Consider the following 25,054-nt stretch of genomic DNA (forward strand, 5'->3'; position numbering starts at 1 on the left):
GGGAACAGGGTAGGAAAACATTCTGATATGTGCCACGTTGACTTAAGAACTCTGCCCTTTACCCCCCTTCGTTTTGTGTGTGACGTGCCCAGCTGAGACTTGGACAGGTTGCGGCACTTGCTCAGCAGCCCACCTGTGAGCCCGAGGGTACGGTCAGAACCCAAGTCTTCTGGCTCCACCAGCCATCCCCATATGTGTCAATAAAAGCATCCCCTGAACTTTGTGGTTACATGAAAGCTGATTTTGAAAGAGGAACAGGGAACTATACTCAATATCTCGTAATAACCTATATATGTAACTGAATCACTCTGCTGTACACCTGAAACTAACACAGCATTGTAAATCAACTATACTTCAATGAAAACTAAAATATAAAAAAAACAATTTTAAGAGGAAAGGAATAACAGAAGAAAGATCCCTTAGTTGGCATAATAGAATTGATCAATAGAATCTCCTTTCCTAACCTACCAATATGATACAAAATTCTCTGGAAGCCATCCCCTTGTAACTAGCTCATTTACATGTTATCAGTAATGTAAACAAGAATGAAACAAAAATGAGTTAAAGTAGCATGACCGGTTGAATAAAAGTACTTACCTGCTTAACTGCGCGTCAGTAGGGTCAAACTGAAAATCCGGAAATGAGGCAACTAGTGAACTCTAGAATATTTGATATAATAGACCTTTTGAAAGAATGCTGAAGAGTACTTATTCCATCAAGTTTTGTACTGGTCTTACATGAGTATTTAAACTGAGAGCACTTTCTTGTTGATACTAAAAAAAAAGAATGTTGCTGTGAGCAAGCTGTTCCCAAATTAAGTCTGCAAAATTTCAAAGTGTTATTTTATCAAAACAGAAGTTTCAATGAGACATATGTATAAGATGAAAGGGAGTCGGGGTGGGGACGAAAAAAGGAATGAAAAACTCCCATTGGTAGAAGTGTGCTTCAGCGTTGCAGAAAAAAAGCAATTTCACTTTCGGAGACCACTTCAGAAGGTGCTTTCGTATATCTTGTTTGATCCTGACCGCCCTGTTAGGTTGGTGGTTTCACCCCTGTTTTACAGCCAATTTAACAGCTTGGGTAAAGTTAAAAGGTTGGCCCCAGTCTCCCACAAGTGGCTGCAGAGCTGGAAGTCAAAGCCTAGTCTCCCAAATGCCTGAGTGCCCAGAACCTCCAGGCTGTCTGGAGCTCCCTGGCCATCTCCAATTTCTGAGGCAATCAGTATTTAAAAAAAAAAAAAAAAAAAAGGTACACAGTCAATCCATGTGTTAAATATTTACATTCAACAAGTTAATGTTTAAAGCACAAAAATATTTACTATTCTAAGATAACAGGATATATATATCTAGTCCACCGTGACCTTTGTGGTTCTGTGATAAGACAAATCGAATGGCATCTTTTAATTTGTCGGTTTATCTCGGCAACTGCGTGTCTAACCTGATTTGGAAAGGGCAAAGTCTAAATTCTATCCCTGTGTGAATGGGGGTGAATCCCCAGCACAAATGGCTGCTAGTCACTCCCACCCCAGCCCTGGAACTGCTAAACCAGTTGAGCCCAGTGGACCAAGCAGCGACCGGCAGCACAGTGGGGACCACACCATGACCCCGAAACTCCATGGCAACAGCCCTTCTTTGCAGTAGAGGATTCTGTCACGCCCTCCTGGTCAGACCGCCCCACAGGGGCCCGTTAATTCACGCCAACATTTCAGGGGAAGCCTAGGCTTGCGGTTTTACCTTTTCCTCAGATTCATCAGTATTTTTAGTGCTCCGTGTCAGGTGGACACTGGGACGTGTTTCCGGAGTTACCGAATGAAAGAGAGGAAAGGGACGGAGGACGCGCCCTGCCCGAGGGCCCCCGGCGTGAAGCAGGGGAGAGTGGGGCTCGGGCGGGGACGCAGGCCTGCCTGGCGCCCTGGGCAGGGAGAGCCCTCCTGGCGCAGGAAACCGGAGGCCCCGCCCCCCCGGGAATGCCCCGCCCCGCGCCCTAGCCCCAACCCCGGAGGGCAGCCTGGCCCCGCGGTCCTAGGGCCGCGGCTCCATCTCCTTGGCAACCAAAGGGACGCTTTCTCCTTAGCAACCAGCGAGGCTCCCACCATGGCTGAAGAAGAGGAAGTTGCTGCCCGGACGGAGAAAGTTATCCGGATCCAGAGGGTGTTTATAAACCTGCTGGACTCATACAGCAGCAGAAACATCGGGAAGGTGAGCGGCGGTGGATCACAGGAGAACCCCAGCCCCCAACTTCCAGTCCCCCGCCCCAGCCCCGGAACCCAGCGAGGGCCTGCACCACCGGGCGCTATCAGGGCCTCCCCTAAGGGACCCTCCCTCGTCCTGGGCACGGCCAATGCCCCCTGCTCCCCAGTCTGCACCCGGGCTAGACAAGCGCCCCACCTGGAAGCCCAGGTGTTTGGAGATCTCCGTTCCAGCCGGGGTTCCTCCCCTGTTAATAAGAGGAAACTGGGGCTTCGAGGCAGAAAGGGGCTTGCCCGAGATCACTTAGCGAGTTGGGGGCAGGACCTGGACATAGGGCCAGGTCTCCGACCTCCTAACCGGGTTCTCTTTCCATTCCCGCCAACTCGTCTGTACCAGGCAACTGACGGAAAAAGAAGTCCAAAACTAAATGCAATAGCATGCAATAGCAAAGCATTAAAAAGACAGGAGTAGTATGAACTTACTTGTGTCTTTCAAAAAGATAGATACAAATATAGAGAAGATAGATAGATAGATAGATAGATAGACAACCTAAATACAGAAAAACGTCTCAAAGGATACACAAGACACTTAACCGTTATCACCTCTGGAGGATGGGAGTCACTCATTCATGAGCTCCTACTAAAAGGCTGGCACAGTAAATACGACCAAAAAAGGTTTTGACCCTTGAAGACCCTGCCCCTCTGGAAGGAGACAGACAATAAATAATTACTAGAATAAACAAGATATTTCAATAGGTGATAAGTACTCTGAAGGAAAGAGAATAGAAGAGGTGGACTGCGGAAGAGCGCAGCTGCTTTCAATAGAGTTGCATGAAAGAGCTCTCTTGAAAGGTGACATTTAATCTGACACACACAAGATGAGGGTCCAGCCCGAGGAAATAGTTCCCAGAGGGCACGGCAAAGGCAAAGGTTGCAGAGGACAGAGTGGTGAGGCTGCAGTGAACCAGGGGCTCCAGGGAACAGCAGGCACCATGCCCAGGACCCATGTGGTTTTGGGGCCCGCACAAATGTGATAATTTCTTTTAAAATAGGAAGGAAGCAAATTAAATTTTAGAGTCAAAGATAGTGTGTCATTATAGATATACAGTCATAAAATATCATTTTTAATATACTTTTGGAGGAAAGGGCCTGTGAAAGTCAAAATGTGGCCCAGCTCAGCAACTAAACAGTGCCTCACACGTGGTCAGCAGTTCATCGATATTTATTGTGTAAATGAGCAAAGCAGAGTCAAGCCCAAAGGCCCAGATCTTGTGGGGCTTTGGTCGGGAATTTGGTTTATGTTCTAAATCCATTGATAGCCATTGGAGTACTTAAAAAGGGACGTGACATGATTGAAATTAGGAGGGAGGGAGGGAAGAGAATTTAACTTTTTACTTTATCCCCTTTTGATCTCTGATTATTTTTTACAGCATAACATTTTTACAATAAAACTTTTCGTTGGGAGAGATTTTTTCCAAAGCTTATCAATAACAGAATTTCCAGTTATTCCTTAACAAACCAGGACTTGACTCTCTCAAATTCCAAGTAGTTGCTATTGTCTGCACTAAGCAATATGGGAGTAGAAATATAAAGCATCTAAAAAAACGTGGAAACCATGTCTCTTGTCCTCAGGCCTAGCTGGGCAATGCCACCACAGCCCCTTCTCCCCCGGTCTCTGGGTAGTGTGTCAGGGTGGGGCACCTGTGCAGCCGGGGTGTCATTATCAGAAGGTCCAACTTCACCCCTCCCTACCTATGCGATCTTAGGCAAATTGCTTATTGCTGGGCCTCAATCTCCTCATCTGTGAAACGGGATAATAAAATTGAATATGTGTGTTTGAGAGGTAAATGAAAATATATATGGCATACTTGGAAAAAATAGATTCCAATAAGAGATTGAACCTGACACCTTGTCTATTAACTTGGACTGTTTTTTTATCAAAATAAAGGGGGTGGGGCATTCTGTTGTGTTTTTACTCCCAAGGAGTGATATCGTCATGATTATTTACACATGTTTAAACGATTAAATTATATGTCTAATATATAAATTAAAATTATTTCTCTTTATATATGAAACCCATGAACATTGCATAAACAACTCACAAAGACAGCTTTTGTAAAACAAAAAAAAGAAACTTTGCCAACCTCATTCTATTTCGTTATTCATAGCCACTGGTCCCATGTGGTTGTGGAACGTTTAAAAGTGTCTAGTCCAGATGGAGATGCACTGTAACTGTAAAATGCACATCAAATTTCAAACACTTACTATGGGAAAAGAAAACAATATATAATATCTCAATAATGTTTATATTGATGACATGTTAAACTGATAATGTTTTGGATATATTGAGTTAAACAAAACGTTACCCAAATTTTTAAAAATTTAAACTTTACCTAAGTTAACTTCACCTGTTTCTTTCTCCTTTTGTTAATGTGGTACTAGCAAATTTAAGTTACCTAAGCTGATCGCATTACATTTCCACCTATCTGTTAGACAAAACGACCATCATGAATTTAGCCCAGCTCTGCCTGATGCTAGGGAAGGATAATACCCTTAACGAGCTTTTAAGCTCTCCGAGCCTGAGTTCCTCGCCTACGAAATGGGGAGTCATAATAGTGAATAGACACTTCACTGTGTCGTTGCGGGAATTAAACCAATTTCAATGAGATACCAGTGTACAAAGCATGAGTGGCACCGCTAGCAAGCCTTCAGTAAAGGTCAGGTTTTAGAATCGTCATTCGTTGACTGGCCTTAGTCTCCGCTGTTCTTAGTATTCAGGAAATTCCTGTTTGCTTGCAGTTTCTCTCTAACTCTGTCGTCGGGGCTTCACTTGAAGAAATTACCGAAGAGGAGGAAAATCACGATGAAGATAAGTCAGCCGTGCCAGAAGCTTCCTCAGCCAACCTGAAGGAAGGCACGTTCCAGATAGTGGGCACGCTTTCCACGCTCGAAACCCCCTGCCCCAACTTTGCCGTGGAGACCTACTATGTAAGTCCAGAGGGACTGCTGAGAGGGGGTGAAGGGGAGGGCCACCCCCTGCTCCGATGCCCTGCCAATGTGTTTGCTCCTTGTCTCCTCTCTCCTGCCAACGTGAGACGGTGGGGAAGTTGAGGAGAGAGGTGAGGGCAGGTCTTCCTCCCGCGATGGAAATTAACAACCCTTGTCTCTCCACTTTCAAGTCTTGCCTGCAGCCAAGAACTTAAATGAGATATTCGTAGAAAGTATGGATCTCATTTGGACTTTCAGACTCATAAGGTTCTCTGCCCTGTATTTAAAATGTATTCTGCCCTGCATCACCCAACATGGCTCTGGGCCATGGCCGGCGCAATCTCCTTTGACATCTCCTTTGGTAATCAGCCACTCAAGGATAACACCATTATATTGCTGTCTTACTGAGAAATACTGCTGCCTTCACATGACAAATTCTACACAGTCCTCATCCAAGGGCTTAAATACCTGCAAGAAGGGTGACCCTCCCAGCCTAATTCCTCCCATCACCCTGCCTGCAGCCCTCTAGATCCTAGGAGACAGATTTGCACATGCTGTACCCTGGAATAGGCTTCCCTCTTCCCTCCTCCAACCAGCCCTATTCATCCTTCACGATTTAATTCGGGTTGTCTTCTCCTCCAGGAAGCCCTTCATGATTCCCCACTCCCAGTTTAGATTCTGAGCTCTCTACCTGCCTAGATTCTTACACTTTTCTCACTCCATTGTTATTATCTGTCTATTGTGGGTCACACTATTAGTATCTGTTCCTTGAGAGTAGAGACAGCACCCCATTTATTCTCATGTGTATCCTTGCACGGTGACGGACAGCACTGGCCCTCAATAAGTATTTGTCAATGAATGAATGAGTCCCCTCCTACCATCTTTGGGAACTTTCTTCACCACTTACCCCCTTTTACCCTCTTCTGGATCTTCACTCACCACTGGCTTCTTTCCACCTCTATGTATGCTCACATCTTTCTCACTGGAAACACACACACACACACACACACACACATACACTCTTACTTTGGCCTCCCTGCCTCTTTCTCTGCCCATGGCCCCTGCCACCACTGAACTTGAGAGAGGGCTCAGCCACCTTTGCAGGCCTCACTCCTGCACTCTCCAGCCCCCACGCCTTCACAGGAGATGCCCTGGCCATTGTCACCAGCCAGCCCCTTATTACCAAGGGCCTCTCTTCCCTGCTTCCCGGCAGCAGCCGCTGGCAGACTGCCCTTATGCATCCACTCCTTCCCTTCAAATGCAGTTTTTCTCAGAGCTCCCTCCCTTCTCCTAATAGGCATCCTTTCTAAATCTTATTCAGTCCTATAGCTCCAGCTCCCCTGTACAAGCCAACGCCTTTCAAATTCTTCTCCAGCCCTGCTGACCAACCTGCACATCCAACTGCTTCCTAGTGCACTCCCCCAGATGTCCTGCAGCACTTCTATATCAATTTACCCAGGATGAAGTCTCTCACACTCCTCTACAAAGCTACTCTGCTCTGGGGCTTCCCTGGTGGCGCAGCGGTTGAGAGTCCGCCTGCCGATGCAGGGGACGCGGGTTCGCGCCCCGGTCCGGGAAGATCCCACGTGCCGCGGAGCGGCTGGGCCCGTGAGCCATGGCCGCTGAGCCTGCGCGTCCGGAGCCTGTGCTCCGCAACGGGAGAGGCCACAACAGTGAGAGGCCCGCGTACCGCAAAAAAAAAAAAAACCCCACTACTCTGCCCTAATTTGTATTAAGGGCCTTGCTGTCTGTTATCAGTTTAGGCTGTTTGGGGCTGCAAGTAATAGGAAAAAAAAAAAAAAAAGAGGCAATGCAAATCAGTAACCAATAAGGAATTCATCAGCTTATGTGGCTGGTGGTCTCAAGGAAGCACCTGCTTCAGGCCTGGCATGACCCAGGGGCTGCAGCTGCTTTTCCTGCCCTTTCCTGGGCTCTGTCTTCCTCTGGGGGGGACTTCATCCTCAGGTTGGCAGCAAGGCGGCAACATTCCAGGGCTTTGCACACAAACGCAGCAACACTCTGTTGAAGAGAACTTCCAGAAGTTCTCAGAAAAAGGAGGATGAACATTCCAGCAGCACCCCACAGGTATCTCCTTGAATCTCAGTGTCTTGAGTTGAGTCAAGTGCTGATTCCTGAACCAGTCACTTACCCTGAGATCAGTAAGGCCCATCCCTTAAGCTAGAAGGTGGAGTTAATTTCCCACAGGCTGAGAAGGGGCGTATCTGCACAAAATTGGGGTTCTGTTGGGAAAGAAGAAAAGGAGATGGATGTTTGTAGACAACCAAGAGTGTCCTTTACACCATTCATCATGCACTTGCCCCCATCACAGCTGCAAGCCTGATATTGCTGTGGGCCCTTGGCTTCCCACTATAGACTGGAAAACACACACACACACACACACACACACGCACACGCACACATACACACACACACACTGCGAGTGCTGTGGGTTCAGTTTTATTTGGGGTTTACTGAGGGCTATAGCCTGGGAGACAGTCTCTCAGAGAGCTCTGAGGAACTGCTCCAAAGACGTTGGGGTGTGGGGCGTCAGTATGCATATGGTTTGTGTGAAGGGGCCACGTGCAATCAAGTACACGTCTCAGCAAAATGTCGGTGCTAGTCACAAGGAGCAGATCTCTCCAGTCATGACTTTGGTGCTTTTCTGGGTATGAGAAGACACACGATATTGGGTTCATAATAATTTCTCCTGAAAATGTCTGTCTGAAGTCCTGTTCTGCCAGTTTTTTCCAGAGCACAGAGTGCCTCCTCGCTGACCTCAAATTAAAGAGCTCAGCTTCTTATTGAACATGTTACTAAAGAGGTTTAGTCAAAAAGACCAAAGTCCCTGTCGTCATCAGACTCTTCAGATTCTTCTTTCTTTGCGTCTAGTTTCTTCTCCTCAGCGGGGGCAGCAGCGGTGGAAGAGGCAGGACCTCCTGCTGGGGCAGCTCCACCAGCCCCTGCACGCAGATGAGGCTCCCTGTGTGCTGACCTTGGCCAAAGCCTTTGCAAACAATCCTGGCCAGAAAGGTTCAACATTTACACCGGCTGCTTTAATGAGAGCATAGATCTTGTCCTCTGTGACCATCACCTCATCGTCATGTGGGATGAGGGCCGAGTAGATGCAGGCGAGCTCCGAGACGAGGCCATGGTGCGGGGCCAGTGCTAGGCGGGGGCTGCCGGACAGATAGAGTGAGGGCCTTGCCCCAACACGGCCTTAGCTTCCTTGGAAGGACGGAGCACCTTAGCGGCAGCTGAAGGAAGGGAGGCCTCAACTCGTGTCTTTAATCGCTCTCGAAAGAATGCCTCCTTTCCATTCTCCTGGCTATTTGCGTTGCTTCAGATCTCCATCACTCATCACTCTTTATACCTGAATTTGATTCAGTGAATGAGTATTGAGCACTTTGAAGACCCACAGAAAAACACGGGGCTCACAGCCTAGCAGGAACTCTGCAATGTCAACTAGTGGCTCCAGAGCAGGACGGTGACATGATGACAGAGGTGTGCGCACAGCCGCGTCCAGAGCACTCTGAAAAGGGCAGTGTGAATTCTCAGTCTTATCTATAGAGCCAGGCAAATGGAGCTTCAGACTCCTCCCTGCGACACAGAGCAAGACCCCCTAAGCTCCTCTGATCGGGAGATTCTGCACAGCTGGCCCTCCTTTGGGAGCTTGGGCTCTACTGGTGATGCTGGGACTGAGGCTGAACCTCCAGGGCTGAATAGAGCTTTCCATGCAGATAAAGGAACAAGGAAATGACACACAAGGGGACACCTGGCAAAGTGTATGGTGTGCTTTGGAATAGAAAGCATTGGTATAGCTAGAGCTTGGGTTCTGGGCAGCCAAGGGGAAGAAGCAAGAGTGGCATGAAAGATAAGAGAGAATGGAGGATGGAAAAACATTAGGCTGGTCCAGGTTGTCAAAGGTGCTTTTGCCTGGCTCAGCAAATGGCCTGCTAGTCTGTGAACTTCCCAGGCTCTGCTGAGTGAGCTTGTATTCACCCTTTCAACCCAGCTCAAATGTCAACTCCTACAAGCCATAGTCCCATACTTCACCTAGTCCATCAAACCTCAAATGTACTTCTATGATAGCCCTTTCTACATTGGGGGCTGCCATGTAGGGCTGTACAGGTTGCACACTGCACAAGGATGCCCAGCTATGGGCATGGGTAGGGGCTGAAAAGTGATGTGTTCTGCTGGCTACAGTGTGTCCCAGACTGGGTGCCTTATAATTTTCCCACCAAGAGCAGGTTTCCTTTTTCTAATTTGTACAAAGGCTTTGTATGTGCTTAGTTGCACCCTCGTCCACATTAGACCCTAGTTATTTGTTAAAATTTTGCCAACAACACACACACACACACACACAATCTGTAGTATCAACAATCATACATTATTTATTTTGCCTTTCCCCTTGGGGTGAAAATGAGGGCCCACAAATATTTACTGGGGGAACAAATGAATGCACAATCATGGTCACTCAATATCTGGTCAGGATGACCATTCTCTTGAAAACGTGCCTGTTTCATCCTCAATCATTCCAATCATGATTTACCAAGTGTGCGTGTTTTCCTTTGGACACAATGATCACCAAAGTTACTTTCATCCCATATAAGAACTTGGTATTTTTAACCATTAAAAGTTTCTGTTTTTTTAAAAATACTCCCTGCTGTCAACTGTAATAAGGTACCTTACATCTCAAATGAGACCAGGTCAATTCCGTTTTGAGGATTCTGAAATAATCCATATTATCACTTATCAGCACTTCCGAGTGATTCATGATCTATAGTTGCTCAAAGAAACTTGCATAGAGCTTGAGTTTGTTTTAAATGCCTCACACATTTTCTTCCAGTGTGTTCTAACTCTTTCCTCCTGAATCGGGGTTTAAACAGCATGCAGAAATAGTACCTAAGATCATTATGCAATTTTCTTATTCATCTGTTCCGGGCTATTTACATAAACTTTGTTACTTGAAAACTACACACAGAAGAGAGCCAAAATTTCATTTTAAATAAAAAAATCCTTCTGCGAATGTTTCCTGTGGGACTATCCAGGCAACATATCTCATTTGGAAATTGTCACTCCCATCTAAATATTAAGGTTACTTTGTTCGCTTCTTGCAACAAATGACTGTCAACTTTCTTTTTCAGGCTATCTCTCGAGAAGACCTTCTCATGCACCTGCTGGAGTGTGATGTTATCATTTATAACATCACAGAGAACCCCCAGCAAGTGGAGGAAGCCATCTGGGCAGTCTCTGGTCAGTGAGATGCACCCTTGATCTCCAGGGACGGGACTTTTTACTTTACCTAAGAGTCATCTCAGGAACACTAGGCAAATTAGGACCGTGGAAGAACTGATCTGAAATTCACCTAAAACAGGAAGTGAAATCAGACTAGTGGATACGCCTGTGGATAGCATTAAGACATAAAGGGAGGCATATGAAAATATGTAAGAGTTTATGTGAGGGACTTCCCTGGTGGTCCAGTGGTTAGGACTTTGTGCTTCCAGCAGCGGGCATGGGTTCCATCCCTGGTTGGGGAAAAAAGATCCCACATCCCACATAATGTGCGGGGTGGCCAAAATAAATAAATACATAAAAATAAAGTTGATGTTTACTGCATTTGACAGTGTTTCTTATTATATATAAAAAAAGAAGAGTTTATATGAACAAAAGTCAATTCATATTGGGAATTCCCTGGCAGTCCAGTGGTTAGGACTCTGAGCTTTTCGCAGCGGAGGACCTGGGTTCTATCCGTGGTCCGGGAACTAAGATCCCTGCAAGCGACGTGGCGCAGATAAAACAAAAAACAACCCGATTCATGTTGGAAGTGGTTAGGAGCTCCACCAACAGCAGCTAGGGACAAGACTTTTATAGAGAAAAGCAGTTATTTGACTGGCTGTAACTTAAGTGTTTCCCTTATTTGGGAGAGCCTAGTTGACTGTTTGTGATTAGCTGTTCTTAGGTTTGGGTTTGCTTATTTATGCTGCTAAGCTATTAGGACCACCTCAATCTAATGGCTTCCTTGTTTAATTAATTTAGCAACAGGAGCTTCCGAAGAATAGAATTTTTAAATTGAAATATAGTTAATGTATGATATTATAAGTTATAGGTGTACAATACAGTGATTCAAAATGTTTAAAGGTTATACTCCGTTTATAGTCGTTGTAAAATACTGCCTGTTCCCTGTGTTGTACATCATATCCTTGTAGCTTATTTTATACCTAATAGTTTGTACCTCTTAATCCTCTACCGCATAAAGCCCCTCCCCCTTCCCTCTCCCCACTGGTAACCACTACTTGTTCTCTATATCTGTGAGTCTGCTTCTTTTTCGTTATAGTCACTAGTTTGTTGTATTCTTTAGTAATATCATACAGTGTTTGTCCTTCTCTGTCTGACTTATTTTACTTGGCATAATATGTCCATCCATGTTGTTGCAAATGGCAAAATTTCATTCTTTTTTATAGCTGAGTAGTATTCCATTGTATATATATTCACCAATTTTTCTGTATCCATTCATCTGTTGATGGACCTTAGGTTGCTTCCATATCTTGCCAATTATAAATAATGCTGCTAGGAACATTGGGGTACATGTATCTTTTGGAATTAGTGTTTTCGTTTTTTTAGATATAGACCCAAGAGTGGAGTTGCTGGGTCATATGGTAGTTCTGTTTTTGGTTTTTTGAGAAACCGCCATACTGTTTTCCACAATGGCTGCACCAATGTACATTCCCACCAACAGTGCATGAGGGTTCCCTTTTCTCCACATCTTCGCCAACACTTGTTATTTGTTGTCTTTTTGATGATGGCCATTCTGACGGTTGTGAGGTGGTATCTCTGTGGTTTTGATTTGCCTCTCCCTGATGATTAGCCATGTTGAGCATCTTTTCATGTGCCTGTTGGCCATCTGTATGTCTTCTTTGGAAAGATGTCTACTTAGTTCTTCTGCCCATTTTTTAATCTGGGTCATTTGTTTTTTTGATGTTGGGTTGTATGAGCTGTTTATATATGTTGGATATTAACCCCTTATCATTTATATCATTTGCAAATATTTTCTCCCATTCAGTAGGTTGTCTTTTCATTTTGTCAGTGTTTTCCTTTGTTGTGCAAGAGCTTTTAAATTTAATTAGGTCCCATTTGTTTATTTTTGCTTTTATTCCCTTTGCTTCAGGAGAGAGATCCAAAAAAATACTGCTGCAATTTATGTCAAAGAGTGTTCCGCCTATGTTTTCCTCTAGGAGTTTTATGGTTTCTGGCCTTACATTTAGGTCTTTAATCCATTTTGAGTTTATTTTTGTATATGATGTCAGAGAATGTTCTAATTTCATTCTTTTACATGTAGCTGTCCAGTTTTCCCAACACCATTTATTGAAGAGACTGTCTTTTCTTGCCTCCTTTGTCATAGATTAACTGACCATAAGTGCATGGGTTTATTTCTGGGCTCTCTATTCTGTTCCATTGATTTATGTGTCCAAAGAATAGAATATTTTTAATCATTAAAAGAAATGAAACATTAACTTTCAAAATTCAACCTTTATTCATTCCACAGGCATGGCTTAAGGAGGTGGGGTTGAACGTATTGGGAAGATACAAAGACAAATTTAAAAAAAAATGATACCCTCAAGGCTCTTGTAGGCCCACAAGAGAGCTAAGGGACTCGGGAGAAACTTTCATGCAGGGCAGAGAATGGCATGTTGACACAAAAGCTATCACAAGATGGATGTGACTTTAGGAGGAGAGGAATTATTTAGTTTTAAATTTTTTTTATTTTTGGCTCTGTTGGGTCTTTGTTGCTGCACGGTGGCTTTTCTCTAGTTGCAGCGAGCGGGGGCTGCTCTTCGTCGCGGTGCGCGGGCTTCTCATTGCAGTGGCTTCTCTTGTTGCAGAGCACGGGCTCTAGGCACGCGGGCTTCGGTAGCTGTGGCGTGCAGCCTCAGTAGTTGTGGCTTGCGGGCTCTAGAGTGCAGGTTCAGTAGTTGTGGCACATGGGCTTAGTCGCTCTGCAGCATGTGGGATCTTCCCAGACCAGGGCTTGAACCTGTGTCCCCTGCACTGGCAGGCGGATTCTTAACCACTGTGCCACCCGGGAAACCCCAGGAGAAAAGGAATTATTTCTAACTGTGAGGACTTGATTCAGTTCAACAAGTGTTCCCCAATAGCAAGGGTCAGGAAGGGGTCACAGAGAACGCTTTCATATTTTAAATGCTTTGAAAAAGGTAATGAACTCTAAGGGACAAGATGATGTTTAGCAATTTGGTGCTTTGTGATTCATCTCCTTATTAAGTCCGGATCAAAGGAGAGAGCAAATCAGCTTATTTGAATTGCCGTTCTAGGCTAGGAGGCAGCCAAAAAGACACAAGCACCTTACTTTGCAGTATTTTTTACACTTCAGTATGTTGGTTTTTGGCAGATTAGTTCAGGCGTCAGCAAACTTTTTCTGTTAAAGGCCAGATAGTAAATATGTTTAGCTTTTCAAGCCAACTCCTCTGCTGTTGTAGCAAGAAAGCAACTATAGACAATATGTAAATGAATGGGCTGGGTTCCAATAAAACTTTATTTACAAAAACAAGCGGTACATTGCCAACCCCTGAATAAGACCAATAGCAAAGCTATATTTTGGCTCATGTTCAGAGAAATGGAATGAAGCCTCAGTACTGTCTGTACCATATTCAGAGAAATCATGATGAAAAAGTACTCTCTGTGGATGTGCTGGAGTCCTCAGGAGCTTACAATGTTTGATTTCTCATTTATCCCTGTGGGCCTAAGTTTCATTCAGTAAGAGACAAATCAATAACATGAACAGTGTGTCATCTTTTGAAACAGAGCTTTTTAAATGCCTACTCTCCACATTTTTATCCCTTTGCAAATATTTACAGATGACGTGTAATTGCACGTTCTAAGATAATTTCACCACCTAAAATAATAATCAGACCTAATGTTTATTGAGTTCTTACTTTGTGCCAGTCTTTGGAAATTGATTTTTTTCTATATAACGTATACTCACAATTTTCTTTACATTTTAATTTTTTTTTCTGAAATAAAACCTGGACATGTTTTGAAAGTTAAAAAGCACAGTAGGATTTAGAATAAAAAGCAACAATTCCCTGCATTTCTTTTCCATCCCATCTCTACTGTTCAAAAGGAACCTCGGGCTTCCCTGGTGGCGCAGTGGTTGGGGGTCTGTGCCCCGGTCCGGGAGGATCCCACATGCCGCGGAGCGGCTGAGCCCGTGGGCCATGTCCGCTGGGCCTGTGCATCCGGAGCCTGTGCTCTGCAGCGGGAGAGGCCGCAGCGGTGAGAGGCCCGCGTACCACAAAAACAAACAAACAAACAAACAAACAAAAAAGGAACCGCACTTAAGCCACTTGTTCCTTTTAATACACAAAAATGCCTGCACTGATGTCCTCTGATTATGAACTTTAGACATTAACCACTGAGTTCCTGCTATGACAGATGAGCTTCAGCACCTAATAGGATGTCTCCCACTAATCATCAAGGGAAGATAGTAGTTCTCAAACTTTGATACTGCATTTCCTTTCATGAGCTTTAAAATGTAGAGTATGTTCTATATTGCTTCCTTCTTCATTCTAATAAAGAGCTTTAAATAATTAAGACAATTTTATTCTCTATTTGGTGAAAAACTTTTAAATGTGTTACCTCTTTTTTGGGATACGAAATGTTTGTGTCTGTAAGAAAGTATAGCCCTTGGTCAGTCATGGGGGACTGGGTGAGTGGGGAGGACATGGGGTGGGTGGGGCTATAGAGAGAATAGTAGAGGGAACTTTCTCACTTTACCTCATGTACTTTCTGAGATTTGGGGAGTTTTCTGTTTTTGTTTTTACAGTGGATATGTATTACTTCTTAATGATGTTTTATTGAACTATTTTCAAATATTTTAATATAAAAGAATTCTTCTACCTTGCCTTTCACAAATACTATCAAAGGAAGGCAAAACTGGAGAAAGAAATGAAATATAAGAAATGCAAGAAAACATTTGTATATATGGATAAAATGTGCTGCTCGTTCACAAGTGAACAAGCAGATCATTTTAGACCCATTAAAATGATCACAAATAAAAAAGGATAACCCAGTTAGAAGACCTCTAAGTGTGCCAAGCCTTCATAAAATAGGCCAATCTGAGGCACAGCAGAGCAGGAAGGGTAAAGAACAAAATTAAATTGAAGAGGCGGTTTTTGTTAATAGAATAAAAATAGAAACTAAAGTTAACATTTCATTGGGATTAATATGTGGACATAGTGTTCTTTTTTTTTTTTTAAATCTTTACTGGAGTATAATTGCTTTACAGTGGTGTGTTAGTTTCTGCTTTATATCAAAGTGAACCAGCTATACATATACATGTATCCCCATATCTCCTCCCTCTTGAGTCCCCCTCCCTCCCACCCTCCCTATCCCACCCCTCTAGGTGGTCACAAAGCCCCGAGCTGATCTCCCTGTGCTATGTGGCTGCTTCCCACTAGCTGTCTATTTCACGTCTGTTAGTGTATATATATGTCCATGCCACTCTCCCACTTTGTCCCAGCTTACCCTTCCCCCTCCCCATGTCCTCAAGTCCATTCTCTAGTAGGTCTGTGGACATAGTGTTCCTAGACTTAATTCAATAATACTCTCTCACCTTACGGTTGGATTCCATGAGTTTATTAGATTCAGGATATCAGTATTTTATTGTTTTCCTTGTTGTTCGAGAAATCAGCTCATGAGACTAAAATTTACCATGACTACTGTGTCGCTTAGATCCTCTGACAATTTAAGTATATCTCACTTTAGTTTTTGTTTTTTCCTGGAAAATTATACATTATGAAAAATATTTTAGTGGAATCACATGCCAGAAAGTATTCAAGGAGATTCAGTGCTTAAATGTGTGGGGAGCCCTCCCGGGGAATGACAAACTCTTTGGAAACCAAACACTCCCAGGTCCAGGCCACCACTATTCTAAATTCCCATCTCTACAGATGGTTCGTAATCAAGCATCGGGGTGTTACCAAAGCCCTCCCTCCACACACAGCCCCCAGCCCCCAACGCATAAGCTGCTCTCCCCCAGCCAGGCGGGGTGGAGGGGGAGGGAATTACTTCCTTCTGCAAGCACTTAAGCTAAATAGCACTGCTTTATGTGAAATCATGAGAGGGCCTTGCCCATAAAAAAGAATGAAATCATGCCATTTGCAGCAACATGGATGGGCCTAGAGATGATCGTACTAAGTGAAGTAAGTCAGACAGAGAAAGACAAATATCACATGATATCACTTATATGTGGAATGGAAAACAATCATGTAAATGAACTTATTTACAAACTGGAAATAGGCTCACAGACATAGAAAACAAACTTATGGTTACCAGAGGGGGGAAGGTAAGGAGATAAATTAGGAGTTTGGGATTAGCATATACACACTACTATATATAAACTAGATAAAGAACAAGGATTTACTGTATGGCACAGGGAACTATATTCAAGGTCTTGTAATAACCTATAATGGAAAAGAATCTGAAAAAGAATATATTAGATATAGATATAGATAGATATAACCGAATCACCTTGCTGTACACCTGAACCTAACACAACATTGTAAATTAGCTATACTTTAATTTTTTTAAATGGTTAAAAAAAAAAAAGAGGGCCTTGCATTCTGATTTGGGGCCTCCCACTCCATTCTCCATGCAGCTGGAGGGGGGGCATAGTGGGGAAGCCACAGGCCGGGCAACCAGGCTCCCTGGATCAGACTCTATACCACCACCTCGCTCCGTGATCCTGGGCAAACTGTGCCTCAGCTCCCTTAGAAGGTAGAAACAGAGATGAGAGTATCTATCCCCTGACGATGAGAATTCGATAAAGCCCAGAACTGTTCCCATCCGTGTCAGCTATTATCAGTATCACGAGCCCTCCCCAAAAGTGAAAGCACACCGCTGCAGGCCAGGAAATAGGAAGGGGCTGAAGATTTGAGCTGGGCTCAGAAGAGGTCGGGTGGCTGGAGAGGGGCAGCCAGGGACAAAGATGGGGAGGGGGCAGTGAAGCATCAGAGGGGATGCCCCCCGGTGTAAAGCCACTCCTTTGAAAGAGGAGTCACTTCAAGTCCCGCTGGTAATTAAAAGTACACATGATTTTAAAACACGTTCTAAATGGATCCAAGTAACTGCTTGGCTTTTTGGCCCTACAGCCCTGAATGAAGAAATCAGCCATTTCGAAAAGCGGAAGGTGTTTATTTTAGTGTCCACGGTGATGACCTGGGCGCGGTCCAAACCCCTGGACCCAGTAAGTAGTGTGCTGGCTTTTCTTTTATGCAACATTTCACCCCCGATTCCTTGTAATCTGCACGCGAGAGCTTTCTACAGTGGATGGTGTATTCTTACACTCCTGAACCCTACCCCGTAATAAACACTCTGCAGAGTTCACAGGCTCAAAGAACACTGCATTCTAAGGGGCCACATTGTTTTACATGCCCCTTAGAAAAAAAGAAGAAAATGCCGCCTAGTCAAGTATAACAATGCTTATCACTTTTTATTTTAAATGTATTGAAAGCCCTCTCTTTTAGACTTATTTAGACCTATATCTTTGTCATATACATTCCTGTGCATACCTTAAAAGGAAAAATATAAGCAAAATACGGTGGTTATAGTATTTCCCAAACTTCTTCAAACTCAGAGTCCAGTTTCTCTGAATCACACCTGCATTCTGTCTGTTTTCACACAATAACTTAGTATGAAACCTGAGTCATGTCATTTATCTCTAGGTAGTTTCCTATAAAGCTCATGGTTATTATTTTGCAAAAAATATGGATTCAGAGTCATTCTTCTAGTATTGCTTATTTTCTGCCCTGAGACCAGATTTCCATTTGCTTCTCTGCCCCAGTGCCTCTGTGCCTATGAACTATCTTTTCATCTCAGTGCTGAGTCACACTCTAATCTTTTTAAAGACATCTGCAAAAGGCAATTAGACCAAAATGCATAGTACCCAACTCAGTTTAAGGATGACAGTATGTGCTCAAGGTGACCTGAAGGTGACCCAGGCTCCAGCGAGGACAGCGCGGATGCTTCTTGGCTGACTACATTGTGATAAACCATTGATGACAAGACACATTCTAATTTCAGAGATGTTAAAATGTGAAAAAAAAATGCACGTGTTAGACTCAATGGAATACGTTATTTATAATAAGGAAATATTTAGGGATTTATCATACTTATTGCATCAAAGGCCGTTTGTTTAATTATCTCTCCCTCAGTGGACTGGGAGGTCTTTGAGGGCAGGGACCAGAGGTTTCCTGTCCTTTTCTTATAAAGCTCTCCCACCTACTACTCCGTTTGGTTGCTATCATCTCAAAGAGCAGGCCAGTCATTTTATTCCTGTTGAAGTTCTATCCCTCAAAGATTCTAGTAAGTGTCTGCTACAGAACAATCATTGGCCATTTGACTGGACGATCATTTTGCTGGCCTGATTGATCGTCATCACTCCTTCAGTTATAAACTAACTTGTACTGACTTAAGCAAAATGGGGATTAATTGACTCATATAACTGGTAAGTCCAATAATGGACTTCAGGCACAGCTGGATCTAGAGGCTTAAAGAGTGTTCTCAGAAATAACCTACTCTTTTTCTCTATTCACCTGCTTCTTTTCCTCTCTGAGTAGGCTTCATTCTCAGGTAAGCTGTCCCCTCCTTCTGGCCCCCAGGAGCTCCCAGGCTTACATCCCTAGAACTTCGAGTGTCTTTTCCATTTTGACCATGTCACAACCCAGCACTGGAATATGCTGTTTTTCCAGGTCTTAGGTCACAGGCCAAACTCTAAACCAGTCACTGTGGCCAGGGAAATGTAGAGCTCTGATTGGCCAGACCTGGGATCATGTACCTACTTCTAGAGGCAGGGGTAATCACCCAGCCCTGACCTCGCGTCTAGATTGGCAAGCAACCTTGCCCTCTGCTTCCCATTGGGTTTGGCCAGTGGGAAGCCCCAGTGAAGGATGGGGAAAATGAAAAGAGTGAGGTCACGGTATTACCCCTCCAACTCCTTTCTGCCCAGTTGCTACTGGCCGGCTGAGCCCTTCAACCAAAGTCACTGCTCCTGCCAGGCAGCCCTCCCCACGCTGCTCACCCCCAGGTCCTAATTATCGCTTGCGCCCTCTATACTCTGGGACCTTCGAGTGGTCCAGAGCACCCTGTTACTGACTCCAGGGTATGTGATATCCCTATACCTGCCCACATCTTTGTAAATAGTCCTATTATTAAACCCTCCTCAAATTACCCACGTTGAGTGTGCCATTTCTTTCATGCTAGGACCCTGACTGATACTTCATGGTTCACTGAAGTCAGCTGAGCTTGTGAAAAGTCATGACTTCATAATGCAACTCAAAAGAGAAAAGTGAATACTAGATTGGGGTAGATGCTGCTGTTTTCCGGTCAAATAGCCATCCTCCTGTCTTCCCATCAGAGTCCTGATTTGTTCAGGTGTCCACGCTGCCCACGAGACCCAGGGAAGGAAGTCTCTATCCACAGCTCCAGGGGAAAAAATCCTAATTAATTCAAATGATCCATTGCCTCCTTCCAGTCCAATCTCCAACAAACAGCTTAAGTGATCTTGTTAAAATATAATTCAGGGATTTCCCTGGTGGCACAGTGGTTAAGAGTCTGCCTGCTAAATCAGGGGACACGGGTTCTTTCCCTGGTCCGGGCAGATCCCACATGCCACGGAGCAACTAAGCCTGTGCGCCACAACTACTGAAGCCCGCACTCCCTAGAGCCCGCGTGCTGCAACTACTGAGCCCATGCACCACAACTGCTGAAACCTGCGTGCCTGGAGCCCGTGCTCCACAACGGGAGAAGCCACCACAGTGAGAAGCCCATGCACCGCAGCGAAGAGTAGCCCCCGCTCACCACAACTAGAGAAAGACCCAACGCAGCCAAATAAATAAGTAAAATAAAATATAATTCACATTGTGTTATAGTCCTGCTTAAAATGTTTAAGACCCTTCTACGCTCCTAGAATGAATCTAAACTCCTTTACATGGTCCACAAACCCTGGCAACCTGGCATTGCCTACCCTTTTTTTTTTTAAAGTTTTTTATTTTAAATATTTATTTATTTATTTGGCTGTGCTGGGTCTTAGTTGCGGCACGGGGGATCTTTAGTTGTGGCATGAGGGATCTAGTTCCCTGACCAGGGATCGAACCCAGGCCCCCTGCATTGGAAGCGTGGAGTCTTAAACACTGCACCACCAGGGAAGTCCCCTGGCATTACCTACCTCCTCCTCTACCAATCCCCAGCTTGGCTCCAGTCATTTCAGCCCTTCTTCCCATTTCTCAAATCTGCAATGATTGTTCTACCTCAGGGTCCTCATCCTTGTGTTTCTTCTGTCTCTCTGATTAATTTCATGTAAGCCCTGGACTCAGATGCTTTGGGCTGGTTATTTAACTTATACCAATGTGATGTGATTGAAAGGCTCCTGACTGGACTGTATATTTTAGAAATCCTACTCCCAATAGGACCTCTAAATCGGGATGGATTTGGGGGAAATCACTCTGTATCATGGATCTCAGTTTCTCCCTTTGGCTCTCCAGGACGTTTTTATTTAATTGTTCTTCCGTGGGAGGAGCGTACAGCAGGGTGAGTTGTGGAGAGACTGAGTGATGAACAGCTCAGTACAGGGATATATTTTTCTTTTTCTTTCCTGATTCTTAGGGCAAACTGATATCTATTTTTTTTTTTTTTTTTTTTGCGGTACGCGGGCCTCTCACTGCTGTGGCCTCTCCCCTTGCGGAGCACAGGCTCCGGACGCGCGGGCTCAGCGGCCATGGCTCATGGGCCCAGCCGCTCCACGGCATGTGGGATCTTCCCGGACCGGGGCACGAACCCGTGTCCCCTGCATCGGCAGGCGGATTCTTAACCACTGCACCACCAGGGAAGCCCACAAACTGATATCTTATCCGATGAAGACAGTTTTTAAAGCCTGAGACAGAAACTTGCACGTGGTATGTTCTCATTAATGTGGGATGAATTTTAGGGAAAGAGGCAATGTGGAAAAGAGAAAAAACACACATAATTTAGATTTAAAAAATGAGGGCTTCCCTGGTGGCACAGTGGTTAAGAATCCGCCTGCCAGTGCAGGGGACACGGGATCGAACCCTGGTTCTGGAAGATCCCACATGCCGCGGAGCAGCTAAGCCTGTGTGCCACAACTATTAAAGCCCGAGCACCTAGAGCCCATGCTCCACAACAAGAGAAGCCACCGCAATGAGAAGCCTGCGCACCACAGCGAAGAGTAGCCCCCTCTCTCCGCAGCTAGAGAAAGCCCGCGTGCAGCAAGGAAGACCCAACACAGCCAAAAATAAATTAATTACTTGATTATAAACAAATAAATAAATAAAAGAACTAAGAACATTTTTTAAAAGACACATTAAAAAAAAAACTACACACATCGCAAGAGCTATTAAGAAATGGGTTTTTTAATGCCTTTATGGAATCACAGTGACAACATGTCACTGTCTCTACAAAATAAAAGAAGACATTTAAATTTTTTATTTGTTTAAATTAAGTTTAAATGATAGGATCTGGCTAGCTAAAGCATTTTCAAGAAAATTAAATCACTATAAAAATAAGCAGTAGTTTTTAGAATGCTTTATTTGAGCATCTGTGGGCTTAGCAGTTTCCTTAGCTCTAACACATGGAGTCTGGCCTTTTCTCTCTCATAGGGTGATTCTGAGATTCCATTTACTGAAGAGGATTATCGAAGAAGAAAGCACCATCCTAATTTTCTGGACCACATAAATGCTGAAAAAATGGTTCTCAAGTTTGGGAAAAAGGTAAGTCTCGAATAGTAGAACCTTTAGGGTAAGAAAAGCTCTTTTGGAAGCAGCTTACAATGCACATGGTCAGGACTGTTCCACATACTCTATGTGTATCATGTCAGCTCGCTCCCCATGTCTGTATTTAGTTCCCACGTCCTTATACCCACAGAGCTCCAAGCTTCAGGCTCCCCCAAGAGGCACTGTCCCAGGTCCTGCCCCACGTTCTTTTCCAGCCCCCTAAGATGGAAGCCTTGTATGGAGTCCCCAGCAGAGCTCAAGCCCTCATCTCCTAAGGGGTCTGTAGGTCCAAAGAGTCCCTTGGTCCAGAAGAGTCAAAAAGCTGAGAGTGGGAATGGGGAAGAGGGAACCACATTTTCCCTTCTTCCAGACTCTATCTCATTAGTTTCTTACAGCAGCTCTGAAAAGTGCATATAAACCTCATCTTACAGGGAATTCCCTGCTGGTCCAGTGATTAGGACTCAGCGCTTTCACTGCTGAGGGCCCGGGTTCAATCCCTGGTCAGGGAACTAAAATCCCACAAGCCGAGCAGCCAAAATAAATAAATAAAAATAAACTTCATCTTACAAACAAGAAGACGGAAACTTCCAGAGGTTAAGTAACTCGCTCAAGGTCGCATAGCTAGCATTTGCTGAGCACCGTGCTGAGCACTTCTTAGCCTCGTCTGATCTACTCCTTGCAGCAACTGTCTCGTGTACATACATAATTATTCCCATTTCACAGATGCAGACACTGTGGGAAAGAGCAGAGCTGGGATTCAAACCTGGATCCATCAGATACCAAAGCCTGTGGGTTTTGTTCTTATATTCTCCTGACTCCAAAACTCCGTCATTCAGTAGAGTTGATCCTGACACATCCGTGTCACTGATTACTGACACACCTCTAGCTGGGAAGTTCACGTAAACAAAAAGAATAGCTTATTAGCCTTCTGTTGCAGCAAAAGTTATCATTTTGAAATCCATATATTATAAAATTGTTTTATTTCTCTTTAATCAAAATAGATGACAGGAATGCCCTGGTGATGAATAAGTAGTAACAACTAAAAATTATCGAGGGCTTGCTTACCATGTACCAGGCACTGCGCCAGATGTATTACTTACAGTGCCTCATGTAATCCTCCTATATCTCATATGTAATCCTCACAATTCTGTGAATTAAGTGCTATCATCATCATCCTCATTTAACTTAGGTAGAATTTATACAGAACCCCTAAACCTCTAACGGTTCCATCCACTGCATTTTTCCCATTATCGGAAGACCTACGGTAGTGATATGTAATGATAGTTCTAAGGTGACACCTAGTGGTCTCAGAGGATATTACAGTAGGAACTTGGTCCTTGAATTCTGTCCTACTAGTAAATGTTTTTATTTTATTTAAAATTTTTTTGTTTTACTTGGCAATACAAACACTGTGAGTATAAAATATTTGAAGGAAAAAACATGGGATTAGGCATTTTAGTCCCTTTTCTACCCATTAACTTATGACCTTAGCCAAGTCATTCAACTTTTGGAGTTAAATAAGTAAAATAAAGCAGTTAGACTAGAAAATCTAAATTTCTTCCAACTCCAAATCCTACAACTATATTATTTTATTAAACTTTGAACATTGCCCCAAATATAAAATTCATGATTTCTTGATCATTTGTTTCAAATTCACTGATTGAGAAGGCATGATCACACATGCAAAAATAATAGATGTGAATGATAGTCTAAAATGGAGAAATAAGGAATTCCCTGGTAGTCCAGTGGTTAGGACTCTGCAATTCCATTGCAGCGTCCACGGGTTTGATCCCTGGTCTGGGAACTAAGATCCCACAAGCTGTGTGGCACAGCCAAAATAAATAAATAAATTTAATTAAATAGAGAAATAGTGTCATCTTAATATCTTTTTTATCATAAAAGCGTTAAGTATGTCCCATGCTCTAAATTATACGATCAAAATTTAATTTCAAAAAAAATTTTTTTTAATCCCAAGCTTTCCTAATCACTCTTTTCTGAACAATTAATAAGATAAGGTTGATCTGGCCAACTTGGTCATCTTAATAACCCTTCTGTAACCTAGTGTTTTTCATCAAATAGGTAGAACCTTGGAAGGAATCATTTAACTCATATCCGTTAAGATCTTGCTATGTAACAGGCAGGCACTGTGGCTAAGAGCTGGCCTCACAGCCATGAACAAAACAGACGTGGTCTCTGCCCTCCTGGGGCTGGTTGTCCGGTGTTCATCAACTGTCACCACATCTACAGTAATCACATTTATATTTACATGCTATACTATAAACACAAGAAGGTGGGCCAGTTTAGTTTTTGAGGCAAGTTCATAGGCTTTTTAAATCCTTTGGGGCATTTTCACTTATCACTTTCCCTAGGACAGGTAGGAAAAGCCAGGGGACTGGGTCACCTTGTCCTTGCCTCTCTTATCCACTCGTCCAGATGTACAGGAATGTAGATCAATTATGATGATATGGTTCCTCCTCAAAAAGCTCACTCAGAGACCCCAGTTCTCTCATATCAGGGATGAGGGTGTGTGTGTGGTGGGGGGTGGATTTTCTGGTCTCTACTTGGGTTCCATCCTCAGTTCATGATTATCTCTCCAACTTACCAACATCCAACCTTCCCAAATCGAATCACAGTGGTGATGGAGGGTGTCTGTATTGATAATTCTACTTCTGACACCAACTACAGCGTTCTAATTGGATGAAGAATTAGCAAGAAGAGGCCAGTCAGAGCACACATATGCTCACAAATCATACTGTCTCGGGTTAGATTAAATCCCCAATGTAATTAACCAAAGATTAAACATCTCAAGTGGGACGGCTCATGAGTCAAGCGTTTAACAGAACCTAAACAGATCTCTGTGGGTCATTGCACTTTTTATACTCGTACCTCACATTAGCAATACAGAAAAAATTGCACCAACCATTGCATGAGTCTCTCTGGATTGTTACGTTAAACATCATCAAAGCCACGTGGTTATTGGATTATGAGAGTGGAGAGCATCAGAGGAAGAGAATCAGTGCCCAGGTATCCCTAAGCATTACCTCTGCCTTAAGCTTTTCAACATGCCAAAAAGCCTGTT

At 43.8% G+C, this 25,054-nt stretch overlaps 1 protein-coding gene across 1 annotated transcript in view; it reads left to right on the forward strand.

The window, feature by feature from the left end:
• Positions 1–1,978: 1,978 nt before the first annotated feature.
• Positions 1,979–25,054, forward strand: part of AK7 (adenylate kinase 7) — a 54,927-nt gene continuing 31,851 nt past the window's right edge. Inside the window, exons 1-5 of the mRNA XM_089908183.1 lie at positions 1,979–2,198; positions 4,988–5,176; positions 10,321–10,429; positions 17,341–17,435; positions 21,862–21,972. Coding sequence (XP_089764309.1) covers positions 2,094–2,198; positions 4,988–5,176; positions 10,321–10,429; positions 17,341–17,435; positions 21,862–21,972 — 609 coding nt within the window. The 5' untranslated portion in view covers positions 1,979–2,093. The remainder of the gene's footprint in view (positions 2,199–4,987; positions 5,177–10,320; positions 10,430–17,340; positions 17,436–21,861; positions 21,973–25,054) is intronic.

The sequence above is a fragment of the Delphinapterus leucas genome, chromosome 2 (genome assembly GCF_059928025.1).
Source record: "Delphinapterus leucas isolate spDelLeu-1000000601 "Yukka" chromosome 2, BTC_Dleu_Yukka2, whole genome shotgun sequence".
Classification (NCBI taxonomy): domain Eukaryota; kingdom Metazoa; phylum Chordata; class Mammalia; order Artiodactyla; family Monodontidae; genus Delphinapterus; species Delphinapterus leucas.